This window comes from Entelurus aequoreus, linkage group LG11 (genome assembly GCF_033978785.1).
Source record: "Entelurus aequoreus isolate RoL-2023_Sb linkage group LG11, RoL_Eaeq_v1.1, whole genome shotgun sequence".
NCBI lineage: Eukaryota > Metazoa > Chordata > Actinopteri > Syngnathiformes > Syngnathidae > Entelurus > Entelurus aequoreus.
The window spans coordinates 1,343,260-1,358,259 of NC_084741.1; the positions used below are offsets into that span (position 1 = coordinate 1,343,260).

At 36.3% G+C, this 15,000-nt stretch overlaps 1 protein-coding gene across 1 annotated transcript in view; it reads left to right on the forward strand.

Moving 5' to 3' along the window:
* LOC133660497 (IgGFc-binding protein-like) overlaps nt 1-15,000 on the forward strand; it is an 81,520-nt gene that overhangs the window by 63,954 nt on the left and 2,566 nt on the right. Inside the window, exons 28-32 of the mRNA XM_062064035.1 lie at nt 87-228; nt 4,355-4,691; nt 10,145-10,261; nt 10,461-10,562; nt 12,408-12,603. Coding sequence (XP_061920019.1) covers nt 87-228; nt 4,355-4,691; nt 10,145-10,261; nt 10,461-10,562; nt 12,408-12,603 — 894 coding nt within the window. The remainder of the gene's footprint in view (nt 1-86; nt 229-4,354; nt 4,692-10,144; nt 10,262-10,460; nt 10,563-12,407; nt 12,604-15,000) is intronic.

The following is a 15,000-nucleotide window of genomic DNA, read 5'->3' on the forward strand; positions in this document are numbered from 1 at the left end:
CCCGCCAGTCACTAAATGTAAACAAAGGATGTGTGCTGTTATCTGCTTGTGTGCGGGTCTCCCAGCTGTGGTTGTGTCCTCCTCAGCCATGGAGTGTCCCGCCCACAGCCAGTACCACGCCTGCGGTCCCGCCTGCCCTGGCACGTGTGGCGCCCAGCCAGAGGAGTGCAGCCAGGCCTGCGTGGAAGGATGCTTCTGTGACCACGGATACTTGCTCAGCAGAAATGAGTGAGTGCAAAAACAGACGTCCGCTTTTTGAAGTGGTGGTCATTCTCCTCGTGGGACAGAATTTTGATTTATTGGACTTTTTTCCTCTTTATGATTTTTCTGGGACTGATTTAGTAAGTCAGGTGACATAAAAGGTCAACAGAAATGAAAGAGCGTCGGGAGGAAGTTGAAAGGAGACTTTTTTTTTTATTGCAAACAGTCGATCCGACATGAAAACATTTCAAGACACTTTCTCAAAGCAATCACACACTTTTACGGCTTCAAAATAAAAGCGCTATGCTATACATGCGGTTGAACTACATTTAGGGTTTCATATTAGCCACCACACCTAACAAATCAAAGTAATATGATGTATTGTAGCGTCCAGAGGAAAACAAAGTCTGACGCTCTTTTTAGCTTTTATTGCCAATTTTATGCTAACTACAAGTACAATTCCAAGAAGTACAAATCCAGGAAGTACAATTCCAAGAAGTACAATTCCAAGAAGTATTTCTTCCGTGCTCACACGTCTGCCTTGGTGCTTCACAACACCTGTTCACGCTGTGTTCACACACCATGGGAAAAATGACTACCATGACACACTATACATATATATATATGTATATATATATATATATATATATATATATATATATATATATATATATATATATATATATATATATATATATTGTGTGTGTATATATATATATATATATACATGTATATATTGTGTGTATATGTATGTATGTATTGTGTGCATATGTATGTATATATTGTGTGTATATGTATGTATGTATTTATATATTGTGTGTATGTGTATGTATATATTGTGTGTGTATATGTATGTATGTATATATTGTGTGTGTGTATAAGTATGTATGTATAGATTGTGTGTATATGTACTGTATGTATAGATTGTATGTATATGTATGTATAGATTGTGTGTGTATATGTATGTATATATTGTGTGTTTATGTATGTATGTATGTATGTACTGTATATATTGTGTGTATATGTACAGTATGTATATATTGTGTGTGTATATGTATGTATGTACTGTATATATTGTGTGTATATGTATGTATGTATTGTGTGCATATGTATGTATATATTGTGTGTATATGTATGTATGTATTTATATATTGTGTGTATATATTGTGTGTGTATATGTATGTATGTATATATTGTGTGTGTGTATAAGTATGCATGTATAGATTGTGTGTATATGTACTGTATGTATAGATTGTATGTATATGTATGTATAGATTGTGTGTATATATGTATGTATATATTGTGTGTTTATGTATGTATGTATGTATGTATGTACTGTATATATTGTGTGTAAATGTACAGTATGTATATATTGTGTGTGTATATATATATATATATATATGTATATATTGTGTGTATATGTATGTATGTATTGTGTGCATATGTATGTATATATTGTGTGTATATGTATGTATGTATTTATATATTGTGTGTATATGTATGTATATATTGTGTGTGTATATGTATGTATGTATATATTGTGTGTGTGTATAAGTATGTATGTATAGATTGTGTGTATATGTACTGTATGTATAGATTGTATGTATATGTATGTATAGATTGTGTGTGTATATGTATGTATATATTGTGTGTTTATGTATGTATGTATGTATGTACTGTATATATTGTGTGTATATGTACAGTATGTATATATTGTGTGTGTATATGTATGTATGTACTGTATATATTGTGTGTATATGTACAGTATGTATTTATTGTGTGTGTATATGTATGTATGTATATATTGTGTGTGTATATGTATGTATGTATATATTGTGTGTGTATATGTATGTATAGATTGTGTGTATATGTATGTATGTATATATTGTGTATATATGAAATGAAATGAGTGTTGCAAATAATGTGTTGAAGTCAAAGCGGTGAGTGCTAATGTGGAGCTCATGTAGTAAGTGAGTGTGTGGCACTACCAGGAAAGTAGTAAGTGAGTGTGTGGTACTACCAGGAAAGTAGTAAGTGAGTGTGTGGTACTACCAGGAAAGTAGTAAGTGAGTGTGTGGTACTACCATAAAATGAGGTAGTAAGTGAGTGTGTGGTACCACCAGGAAAGTAGTAAGTGAGTGTGTGGTACTACCAGGAAAGTAGTAAGTGAGTGTGTGGTACTACCATAAAATGAGGTAGTAAGTGAGTGTGTGGTACCACCAGGAAAGTAGTAAGTGAGTGTGTGGTACTACCATAAAATGAGGTAGTAAGTGAGTGTGTGGTACCACCAGGAAAGTAGTAAGTGAGTGTGTGGTACCACCAGGAAAGTAGTAAGTGAGTGTGTGGTTAGTAATTGACTGTATGGCACTACCAGGAAAGTAGTAAGTGAGTGTGTGGTACCACCAGGAAAGTAGTAAGTGAGTGTGTGGTACCACCAGGAAAGTAGTAAGTGAGTGTGTGGTACCACCAGGAAAGTAGTAAGTGAGTGTGTGGTACTACCAGGAAAGTAGTAAGTGAGTGTGTGGTACCACCAGGAAAGTAGTAAGTGAGTGTGTGGTACCACCAAGAAAGTAGTAAGTGAGTGTGTGGTACCACCAGGAAAGTAGTAAGTGAGTGTGTGGTACCACCAGGAAAGTAGTAAGTGAGTGTGTGGTACTACTAGGAAAGTAGTAAGTGAGTGTGTGGTACCACCAGGAAAGTAGTAAGTGAGTGTGTGGTACTACCAGGAAAGTAGTAAGTGAGTGTGTGGTACCACCAGGAAAGTAGTAAGTGAGTGTGTGGTACCACCAGGAATGTAGTAAGTGAGTGTGTGGTACCACCAGGAAAGTAGTAAGTGAGTGTGTGGTACCACCAGGAAAGTAGTAAGTGAGTGTGTGGTACCACCAGGAAAGTAGTAAGTGAGTGTGTGGTACCACCAGGAAAGTAGTAAGTGAGTGTGTGGTACCACCAGGAAAGTAGTAAGTGAGTGTGTGGTACCACCAGGAAAGTAGTAAGTGAGTGTGTGGTACCACCAGGAAAGTAGTAAGTGAGTGTGTGGTACTACCAGGAAAGTAGTAAGTGAGTGTGTGGTACCACCAGGAAAGTAGTAAGTGAGTGTGTGGTACTACCAGAAAAGTAGTAAGTGAGTGTGTGGTACCACCAGGAAAGTAGTAAGTGAGTGTGTGGTACCACCAGGAAAGTAGTGAGTGTGTGGTACCACCAGGAAAGTAGTAAGTGAGTGTGTGGTACCACCAGGAAAGTAGTGAGTGAGTGTGTGGTACCACCAGGAAAGTAGTAAGTGAGTGTGTGGTACCACCAGGAAAGTAGTAAGTGAGTGTGTGGTACCACCAGGAAAGTAGTGAGTGTGTGGTACCACCAGGAAAGTAGTAAGTGAGTGTGTGGTACCACCAGGAAAGTAGTAAGTGAGTGTGTGGTACTACCATAAAATGAGGTAGTAAGTGAGTGTGTGGTACCACCAGGAAAGTAGTAAGTGAGTGTGTGGTACCACCAGGAAAGTAGTAAGTGAGTGTGTGGCACTACCAGGAAAGTAGTAAGTGAGTGTGTGGTACTGCCAGGAAAGTAGTAAGTGAGTGTGTGGTACCACCAGGAAAGTAGTAAGTGATTGTGTGGTACTACCAGAAAAGTAGTAAGTGAGTGTGTGGTACTACCAGGAAAGTAGTAAGTGAGTGTGTGGTACCACCAGGAAAGTAGTAAGTGAGTGTGTGGTACTACCATAAAATGAGGTAGTAAGTGAGTGTGTGGTACCACCAGGAAAGTAGTAAGTGAGTGTGTGGTACCACCAGGAAAGTAGTAAGTGAGTGTGTGGTACCACCAGGAAAGTAGTAAGTGAGTGTGTGGTACCACCAGGAAAGTAGTAAGTGAGTGTGTGGTACCACCAGGAAAGTAGTAAGTGAGTGTGTGGTACTACCAGGAAAGTAGTAAGTGAGTGTGTGGTACCACCAGGAAAGTAGTAAGTGAGTGTGTGGTACTACCAGGAAAGTAGTAAGTGAGTGTGTGGTACTACCAGGAAAGTAGTAAGTGAGTGTGTGGTACCACCAGGAAAGTAGTAAGTGAGTGTGTGGTACTACCAGGAAAGTAGTAAGTGAGTGTGTGGTACCACCAGGAAAGTAGTAAGTGAGTGTGTGGTTAGTAATTGACTGTATGGTACTACCAGGTGCGTGGAGGAGAAGAAGGCCTGTGGTTGTAACCACGGTGGCTTCTACTACGTGCCGGGTCAAGTCTTCTGGGCGGACTCTGAGTGCAAAGTCCAGTGCGAGTGCGACGCCGCAACACAGACGGTGCGATGTGAACCAAAGGGCTGTCGGAGCGGAGAGCGATGCCAAGTAGTGGATGGAGTCCAGGACTGCTACCCAACCAGCTTCAAGACCTGCTCTGCACGCGGGGATCCTCACTTCTACACCTTCGACGGACGCAAGTTTGACTTCCAGGGCAACTGCATCTACCGGCTGGCCAGCCTGTGTCACCACGCTGAGGGGCTGCAACCCTTTCAGGTACATGGAATACTAGTTACTCATGTAATACTAGTTACTCCTGTGTCACCACGCTGAGGGGCTGCAACCCTTTCAGGTACATGTAATACTAGTTACTCATGGAATACTAGTTACTCCTGTGTCACCACGCTGAGGGGCTGCAACCCTTTCAGGTACATGGAATACTAGTTACTCATGGAATACTAGTTACTCATGGAATACTAGTTACTCCTGTGTCACCACGCTGAGGGGCTGCAACCCTTTCAGGTACATGGAATACTAGTTACTCATGGAATACTAGTTACTCCTGTGTCACCACGCTGAGGGGCTGCAACCCTTTCAGGTACATGGAATACTAGTTACTCATGGAATACTGGTTACTCATGGAATACTAGTTACTCCTGTGTCACCACGCTGAGGGGCTGCAACCCTTTCAGGTACATGGAATACTAGTTACTCATGGAATACTAGTTACTCATGGAATACTAGTTACTCCTGTGTCACCACGCTGAGGGGCTGCAACCCTTTCAGGTACATGGAGTACTAGTTACTCATGGAATACTAGTTACTCATGTAATACTAGTTACTCATGCAATACTGGTTACTAATGTCATTTTAGTAACTAATTCAATACTAGTTACTCATGTAATACTAGTTGCTAATGTCATATTAGTACCTAATTCAATACTACTTACTCATGTAATACTAGTTACTGATGTCATATTAGTAACTAATTCAATACTACTTACTAATGTAATACTAGTTACTGATGTCATATTAGTAACTAATTCAATACTACTTACTGATGTCATATTAGTAACTAATTCAATACTACTTACTCATGTAATACTAGTTACTGATGTCATATTAGTAACTAATTCAATACTAGTTACTGATGTAATACTAGTTACCGATGTAATATTAGTAACTAATGAAATACTAGTTACTCATGTAATACTAGTTGCTAATGTCATATTAGTAACTAATTCAATACTACTTACTCATGTAATACTAGTTACTGATGTCATATTAGTAACTAATTCAATACTAGTTACTTGTGTAATGCTAGTTACCCGATGTAATATTATTAACTAATGAAACACTAGTTACTGATGTAATAACAGTAACTAATACCAAACTAGTTACTTATGTAATAACAATATCTAATACAATAAAAGTTACTAATACAATTCAGTAACTAATGCAATACTAGTTACTAATGTCATTTTAGTAACTAATTCAATACTAGTTACTCATGTAATACTGGTTACTAATGTCATTTTAGTAACTAATTAAATACTAGTTACTCATGTAATATTAGTTGCTAATGTCATATTATTAACTAATTCAATACTACTTACTCATGTAATACTAGTTACTGATGTCATATTAGTAACTAATTCAATACTACTTACTCATGTAATACTAGTTACTGATGTCATATTAGTAACTAATTCAATACTAGTTACTGATGTAATATTAGTAACTAATGCAATACTAGTTACTGATGTAATACTAGTTACCGCTGTAATATTAGTAACTAATGATATACTAGTTACTGATGTAATAACAGTAACTAATACCAAACTAGTTACTTATGTAATAACAATAACTAATACAATAAAAGTTACTAATACAATTCAGTAACTAATGCAATACTAGTTACTAATGTCATTTTAGTAACTAATTCAATACTAGTTACTCATGTACTACTGGTTACTAATGTCATTTTAGTAACTAATTCAATACTAGTTACTCATGTAATACTAGTTGCTAATGTCATATTAGTAACTAATTCAATACTAGTTACTCATGTAATACTAGTTACTGATGTAATATTAGTAACTAATTCAATACTAGTTACTTGTGTAATGCTAGTTACCCGATGTAATATTACTAACTAATGAAATACTAGTTACTGATGTAATAACAGTAACTAATACCAAACTAGTTACTTATGTAATAACAATATCTAATACAATAAAAGTTACTAATACAATTCAGTAACTAATGTAATACTAGTTACTAATGTCATTTTAGTAACTAATTCAATACTAGTTACTCATGTAATACTGGTTACTAATGTCATTTTAGTAACTAATTCAATACTAGTTACTCATGTAATACTAGTTGCTAATATCATATTAGTAACTAATTCAATACTACTTACTCATGTAATACTAGTTACTGATGTCATATTAGTAACTAATTCAATACTACTTACTCATGTAATACTAGTTACTGATGTCATATTAGTAACTAATTCAATACTAATTACTGATGTAATATTAGTAACTAATGCAATACTAGTTACTGATGTAATACTAGTTACCGATGTAATATTAGTAACTAATGAAATACTAGTTACTCATGTAATACTAGTTGCTAATGTCATATTAGTAACTAATTCAATACTACTTACTCATGTAATGCTAGTCACTGATGTCATATTAGTAACTAATTCAATACTAGTTACTTGTGTAATGCTAGTTACCCGATGTAATATTAGTAACTAATTAAATACTAGTTACTGATGTAATAACAGTAACTAATACCAAACTAGTTACTTATGTAATAACAATATCTAATACAATAAAAGTTACTAATACAATTCAGTAACTAATGCAATACTAGTTACTAATGTCATTTTAGTAACTAATTCAATACTAGTTACTCATGTAATACTGGTTACTAATGTCATTTTAGTAACTAATTCAATACTAGTTACTCATGTAATACTAGTTGCTAATGTCATATTAGTAACTAATTCAGTACTACTTACTCATGTAATACTAGTTACTGATGTCATATTAGTAACTAATTCAATACTACTTACTCATGTAATACTAGTTGCTAATGTCATATTAGTAACTAATTCAATACTAGTTACTCATGTAATACTAGTTACTGATGTAATATTAGTAACTAATGCAATACTACTTACTGATGTAATACTAGTTACCGATGTAATATTAGTAACTAATTAAATACTAGTTACTCATGTAATAGTAGTTGCTAATGTCATATTAGTAACTAATTCAATACTACTTACTCATGTAATACTAGTTACTGATGTCATATTAGTAAGTAATTCACTAGTTACTGATGTAATAATAGTTACTGATGTAATATTAGTAAGTAATGCAATACTAGTTACTGATGTAATAACAGTAACAAATACCAAACTAGTTACTTATGTAATAACAATAGCTAATACAATACAAGTTACTAATACAATTCAGTAACTAATGCAATACTAGTTACTGATGTAATATTAGTAATTAATGCAATACTAGTTACTCTTTAATACCAGTAACTAATGCAATACTAGTAACTAATGTAATACTAGTTGCTAAAAATAATAGTAACTAATGCAATACTAGTTATTGATGTGATATTAGTAACTAATGCAATACTAGTTACCGATGTAATAACAGTAACTAATACAATACTAGTTACTGATGTTATAACAGTAACTAATACAATACTAGTTACTAATATAATAACAATAACTAATACACTACTAGTTACTAATATAATACCAGTAACTAATGCAATTCTAGTTGCTAATGTAATACTATTACCTAAAATAATACTAGTAACTAATGCAATACTAGTTGCTAATAGAATATTAGTAACTAATGCAATACTAGTTACTGATAGAATATTAGTAGCTAATGCAAAACTAGATATTGATGTAATATTGGTAACTAATGCAATACTAGTTATTGATGTAATAACAATAACTAATACAATACTAGTTACTAATATAATACCAGTAACTAATGCAATACTAGTTACTGATGTAATATAAGTTACAATTGTACCAATATTAACTAATATTAGTTACTAATACTAGTTTTTAACATAATGTTCGCTCTACTAGTTACATATGTAATACTAGTTACTCATACAATACTAGTTACTAATATAATACTAGTTACTAGAAAGTTGTTGATACAAAGAATAGTGGGCCTTCCTGGACCAAGAAGCAAACATTACACAACTAAAGTCTTGTTGGAAGGTTTGTGTTGTGGTGAGGTGACACTAACACACACCTGTGTTGTGGTGAGGTGACACTAACACACACCTGTGTTGTGGTGAGGTGACACTAACACACACCTGTGTTGTGGTGAGGTCACACTAACACACACCTGTGTTGTGGTGAGGTGACACTAACACACACCTGTGTTGTGGTGAGGTCACACTAACACACACCTGTGTTGTGGTGAGGTGACACTAACACACCTGTGTTGTGGTGAGGTGACACTAACACACACCTGTGTTGTGGTGAGGTCACACTAACACACCTGTGTTGTGGTGAGGTGACACTAACACACACCTGTGTTGTGGTGAGGTCACACTAACACACACCTGTGTTGTGGTGAGGTGACACTAACACACCTGTGTTGTGGTGAGGTGACACTAACACACCTGTGTTGTGGTGAGGTGACACTAACACACCTGTGTTGTGGTGAGGTGACACTAACACACCTGTGTTGTGGTGAGGTGACACTAACACACACCTGTGTTGTGGTGAGGTGACACTAACACACACCTGTGTTGTGGTGAGGTCACACTAACACACACCTGTGTTGTGGTGAGGTCACACTAACACACACCTGTGTTGTGGTGAGGTCACACTAACACACCTGTGTTGTGGTGAGGTCACACTAACACACCTGTGTTGTGGTGAGGTCACACTAACACACCTGTGTTGTGGTGAGGTGACACTAACACACATGTGTTGTGGTGAAGTGACACTAACACACCTGTGTTGTGGTGAGGTCACACTAATACACCTGTGTTGTCGTGAGGTCGCACTAACACACCTGTGTTGTGGTGAGGTGACACTAACACACCTGTGTTGTGGTGAGGTGACACTAACACACCTGTGTTGTGGTGAGGTGACACTAACACACCTGTGTTGTGGTGAGGTGACACTAACACACCTGTGTTGTGGTGAGGTGACACTAACACACCTGTGTTGTGGTGAGGTGACACTAACACACCTGTGTTGTGGTGAGGTGACACTAACACACCTGTGTTGTGGTGAGGTCACACTAACACACCTGTGTTGTGGTGAGGTCACACTAACACACACCTGTGTTGTGGTGAGGTGACACTAACACACCTGTGTTGTGGTGAGGTGACACTAACACACACCTGTGTTGTGGTGAGGTCACACTAACACACCTGTGTTGTGGTGAGGTGACACTAACACACACCTGTGTTGTGGTGAGGTCACACTAACACACACCTGTGTTGTGGTGAGGTGACACTAACACACCTGTGTTGTGGTGAGGTGACACTAACACACCTGTGTTGTGGTGAGGTGACACTAACACACCTGTGTTGTGGTGAGGTGACACTAACACACCTGTGTTGTGGTGAGGTGACACTAACACACCTGTGTTGTGGTGAGGTGACACTAACACACCTGTGTTGAACATCTTGTCTCCTCCCACCTGAAGGTCCACCTGGAGAACAAGAATGGTGCAAACAAACATGTGTCGTATGCCAAAGTGGTGACTGTCAACGTCTTTGGGAACACGTACACACTCTCACTGGACCACCCACATAAAGTACTGGTAAGACACACACACACACACACACACACACACACACACACACACACACACACACACACACACACACACACACACACACACACACACACACACACACACACACACACACACACACACACACACACACACACACACACACACACACACACACACACACACACACACACACACACACTTACTTAACAAGTATTGTTTCCAGGTGGACGGGATAGAAAAGTTGCTTCCCTTCTCGTCCAATCAGTCGGAGGTTGAAGTTTATCGCCAGTACCGATTGGCTGTCCTACAAACTCACTTCTTAAAGGTATACACACTTCGTAGAGGTATACGCACTTCTTAGAGGTATACACACTTCTTAGAGGTATGCACACTTCTTAAAGGAATACACACTTCTTAGAGGTATGCACACTTCTTAAAGGAATACACACTTCTTAAAGGTATACACACTTAGAGGTATACACACTTCTTAGAGGTATACACACTTCTTAAAGGTATACACACTTCTTAGAGGTATACGCACTTCTTAGAGGTATACACACTTCTTAGAGGTATGCACACTTCTTAAAGGAATACACACTTCTTAGAGGTATGCACACTTCTTAAAGGAATACACACTTCTTAAAGGTATACACACTTAGAGGTATACACACGTCTTAGAGGTATACACACTTCTTAAAGGTATACACACTTCTTAGAGGTATGCACACTTCTTAAAGGAATACACACTTCTTAAAGGTATACACACTTCTTAGAGGTATACACACTTCTTAGAGGTATACACACTTCTTAGAGGTATACACACTTCTTAAAGGTATACACACTTCTTAAAGGTATACACACTTCTTAGAGGTATGCACACTTCTTAAAGGAATACAAACTTCTTAAAGGTATACACACTTCTTAGAGGTATACACACTTCTTAGAGGTATACACACTTCTTAAAGATACACACCTTTCTTAGAGGTATACACACTTCTTAGAGGTATACACACTTCTTAGAGGTATACACACTTCTTAAAGGTATACACACTTCTTAGAGGTATACACACTTCTTAAAGGTATACACACTTCTTAGAGGTATACACACTTCTTAAAGGTATACACACTTCTTAGAGGTATACACACTTCTTAGAGGTAAACACACTTCTTAGAGGTATACACACTTCTTAAAGGTATACACACTTCTTAGAGGTATACACACTTCTTAAAGGTATACACACTTCTTAGAGGTAAACACACTTCTTAGAGGTATACACACTTCTTAAATGTATACACTTATTAGAGGTATACACACTTCTTAGAGGTATACACACTTCTTAGAGGTATACACACTTCTTAGAGGTTTACACACTTCTTAGAGGTATACACACTTCTTAGAGGTTTACACACTTCTTAGAGGTATACACACTTCTTAAAGATATACACCTTTCTTAGAGGTATACACACTTCTTAAAGGTATACACACTTCTTAGAGGTACACACACTTCTTAAAGGTATACACACTTCTTAGAGGTATACACACTTCTTAGAGGTATACACAATTCTTAAATGTATACACTTATTAGAGGTATACACACTTCTTAGAGGTATACACACTTCTTAAAGGTATACACACTTCTTAGAGGTATACACACTTCTTAGAGGTATACACACTTCTTAGAGGTATACACACTTCTTAGAGGTATACACACTTCTTAGAGGTATACACACTTCTTAAAGGTATACACACTTCTTAAAGGTATACACACTTCTTAGAGGTATACACACTTCTTAGAGGTAAACACACTTCTTAGAGGTATACACACTTCTTAGAGGTATACACACTTCTTAGAGGTAAACACACTTCTTAGAGGTATACACACTTTTTAGAGGTATACACACTTCTTGAAGGTATGTTCAGGTGAGTAACAGCAATGTATAAAGTGTGATGTTTAGGCAGGTAACAGCAGTGTATAATGTGTGATGTTCAGGTGAGTAACAGCAATGTATAATGTGTGATGTTCAGGTGAGTAACAGCAATGTATAATGTGTGATGTTCAGGTGAGTAACAGCAATGTATAAAGTGTGATGTTTAGGCAGGTAACAGCGGTGTATAATGTGTGATGTTCAGGTGAGTAACAGCAATGTATAATGTGTGATGCTCTCCCAGGTGACCTTTGACTTTGCCAGTGTGGTGCGGGTGCAGCTGGCCACCAGCTACGAGGGCACCACCTGTGGTCTGTGTGGGAACTACAACAAGGACCCTGCTGATGACTTGATGCTGCCCAATGGGACGCTGGCTTCTAATGCCCGCCTCTTTGGAAATAGCCAATGGGTGGCCAGCGTGCCGGGGTGCTCCCCACTGTGTGAGCCAATCACAGCCTTTCATTCATTCATTATTTTCACATGAGTAGCAAGAGAGCAACCAGACACATTTCATTGTATGTATATATATATATATATATATATATATATATATATATATATATATATATATATATATATATATATATATATATATATATATATATATATATATATATATATAATACACATACACTTATATATACATGCATATATCATATAAACACGAATATATCATACATATATACCGAGATAATACACGTATATACCCGAGATAATACACGTATATACCCGAGATAATACACGTATATACCCGAGATAATACACGTATATACCCGAGATAATACACGCATATACCCGAGATAATACACGCATATACCCGAGATAATACACGTGTATACCGAGATAATACACGTGTATACCCGAGATAATACACGTGTATACCCGAGATAATACACGTATATACCGAGATAATACACGTGTATACCCGAGATAATACACGTGTATACCCGAGATAATACACGTGTATACCCGAGATAATACACGTATATACCGAGATAATACACGTGTATACCCGAGATAATACACGTATATACCCGAGATAATACACGTGTATACCCGAGATAATACACGTATATACCGAGATAATACACGTATATACCCGAGATAATACACGTATATACCCGAGATAATACACGTATATACCCGAGATAATACACGTATATACCCGAGATAATACACGTATATACTGAGATAATACATGTATATACCTGAGATAATACACGTATATACTGAGATAATACACGTATATACTGAGATAATACACGTATATACCCGAGATAATACACGTATATACCCGAGATAATACACGTATATACTGAGATAATACATGTATATACCTGAGATAATACACGTATATACTGAGATAATACATGTATATACCTGAGATAATACACGTATATACTGAGATAATACACGTATATACCCGAGATAATACACGTATATACCCGAGATAATACACGTATATACTGAGATAATACATGTATATACCTGAGATAATACACGTATATACTGAGATAATACATGTATACACCCGAGATAATACACGTATATACCCGAGATAATACACGTATATACCCGAGATAATACACGTATATACCCGAGATAATACACGTATATACCCGAGATAATACACGTATATACCCGAGATAATACACGTATATATATCCGAGATAATACACGTATATATATCCGAGATAATACACGTATATACCCGAGATAATACACGTATATACCCGAGATAATACACGTGTATACCCGAGATAATACACATATATACCCGAGATAATACACGTATATACTGAGATAATACATGTATATACCTGAGATAATACACGTATATACTGAGATAATACACGTATATACCCGAGATAATACACGTATATACCCGAGATAATACACGTATATACTGAGATAATACATGTATATACCTGAGATAATACACGTATATACTGAGATAATACATGTATATACCTGAGATAATACACGTATATACTGAGATAATACATGTATATACCTGAGATAATACACGTATATACTGAGATAATACACGTATATACCCGAGATAATACACGTATATACCCGAGATAATACACGTATATACTGAGATAATACATGTATATACCTGAGATAATACACGTATATACTGAGATAATACATGTATATACCCGAGATAATACATGTATATACCCGAGATAATACACGTATATACCCGAGATAATACACGTATATACCCGAGATAATACACGTATATACCCGAGATAATACACGTATATACCCGAGATAATACACGTGTATACCCGAGATAATACACGTATATACCCGAGATAATACACGTATATACTGAGATAATACATGTATATACCTGAGATAATACACATATATACTGAGATAATACAGGTATATACCTGAGATAATACACGTATATACTGAGATAATACACATATATACCTGAGATAATACACGTATATACCTGAGATAATACACGTATATACCTGAGATAATACACGTATATACCTGAGATAATACACGTATATACTGAGATAATACACGTATATACCCGAGATAATACACGTATATACTGAGATAATACACGTATATACCTGAGATAATACACGTATATACTGAGATAATACACGTATATACCTGAGATAATACACGTATATACCTGAGATAATACACGTATATACTGAGATAATACACGTATATACTGAGATAATACACGTATATACTGAGATAATACACATATATACATGCAGATTAAATAGTGTGTACTATTATGTGATCTACTAAGACAGTGCAGATTAAATAGTGTGTACTATTATGTGATCTACTAAGAC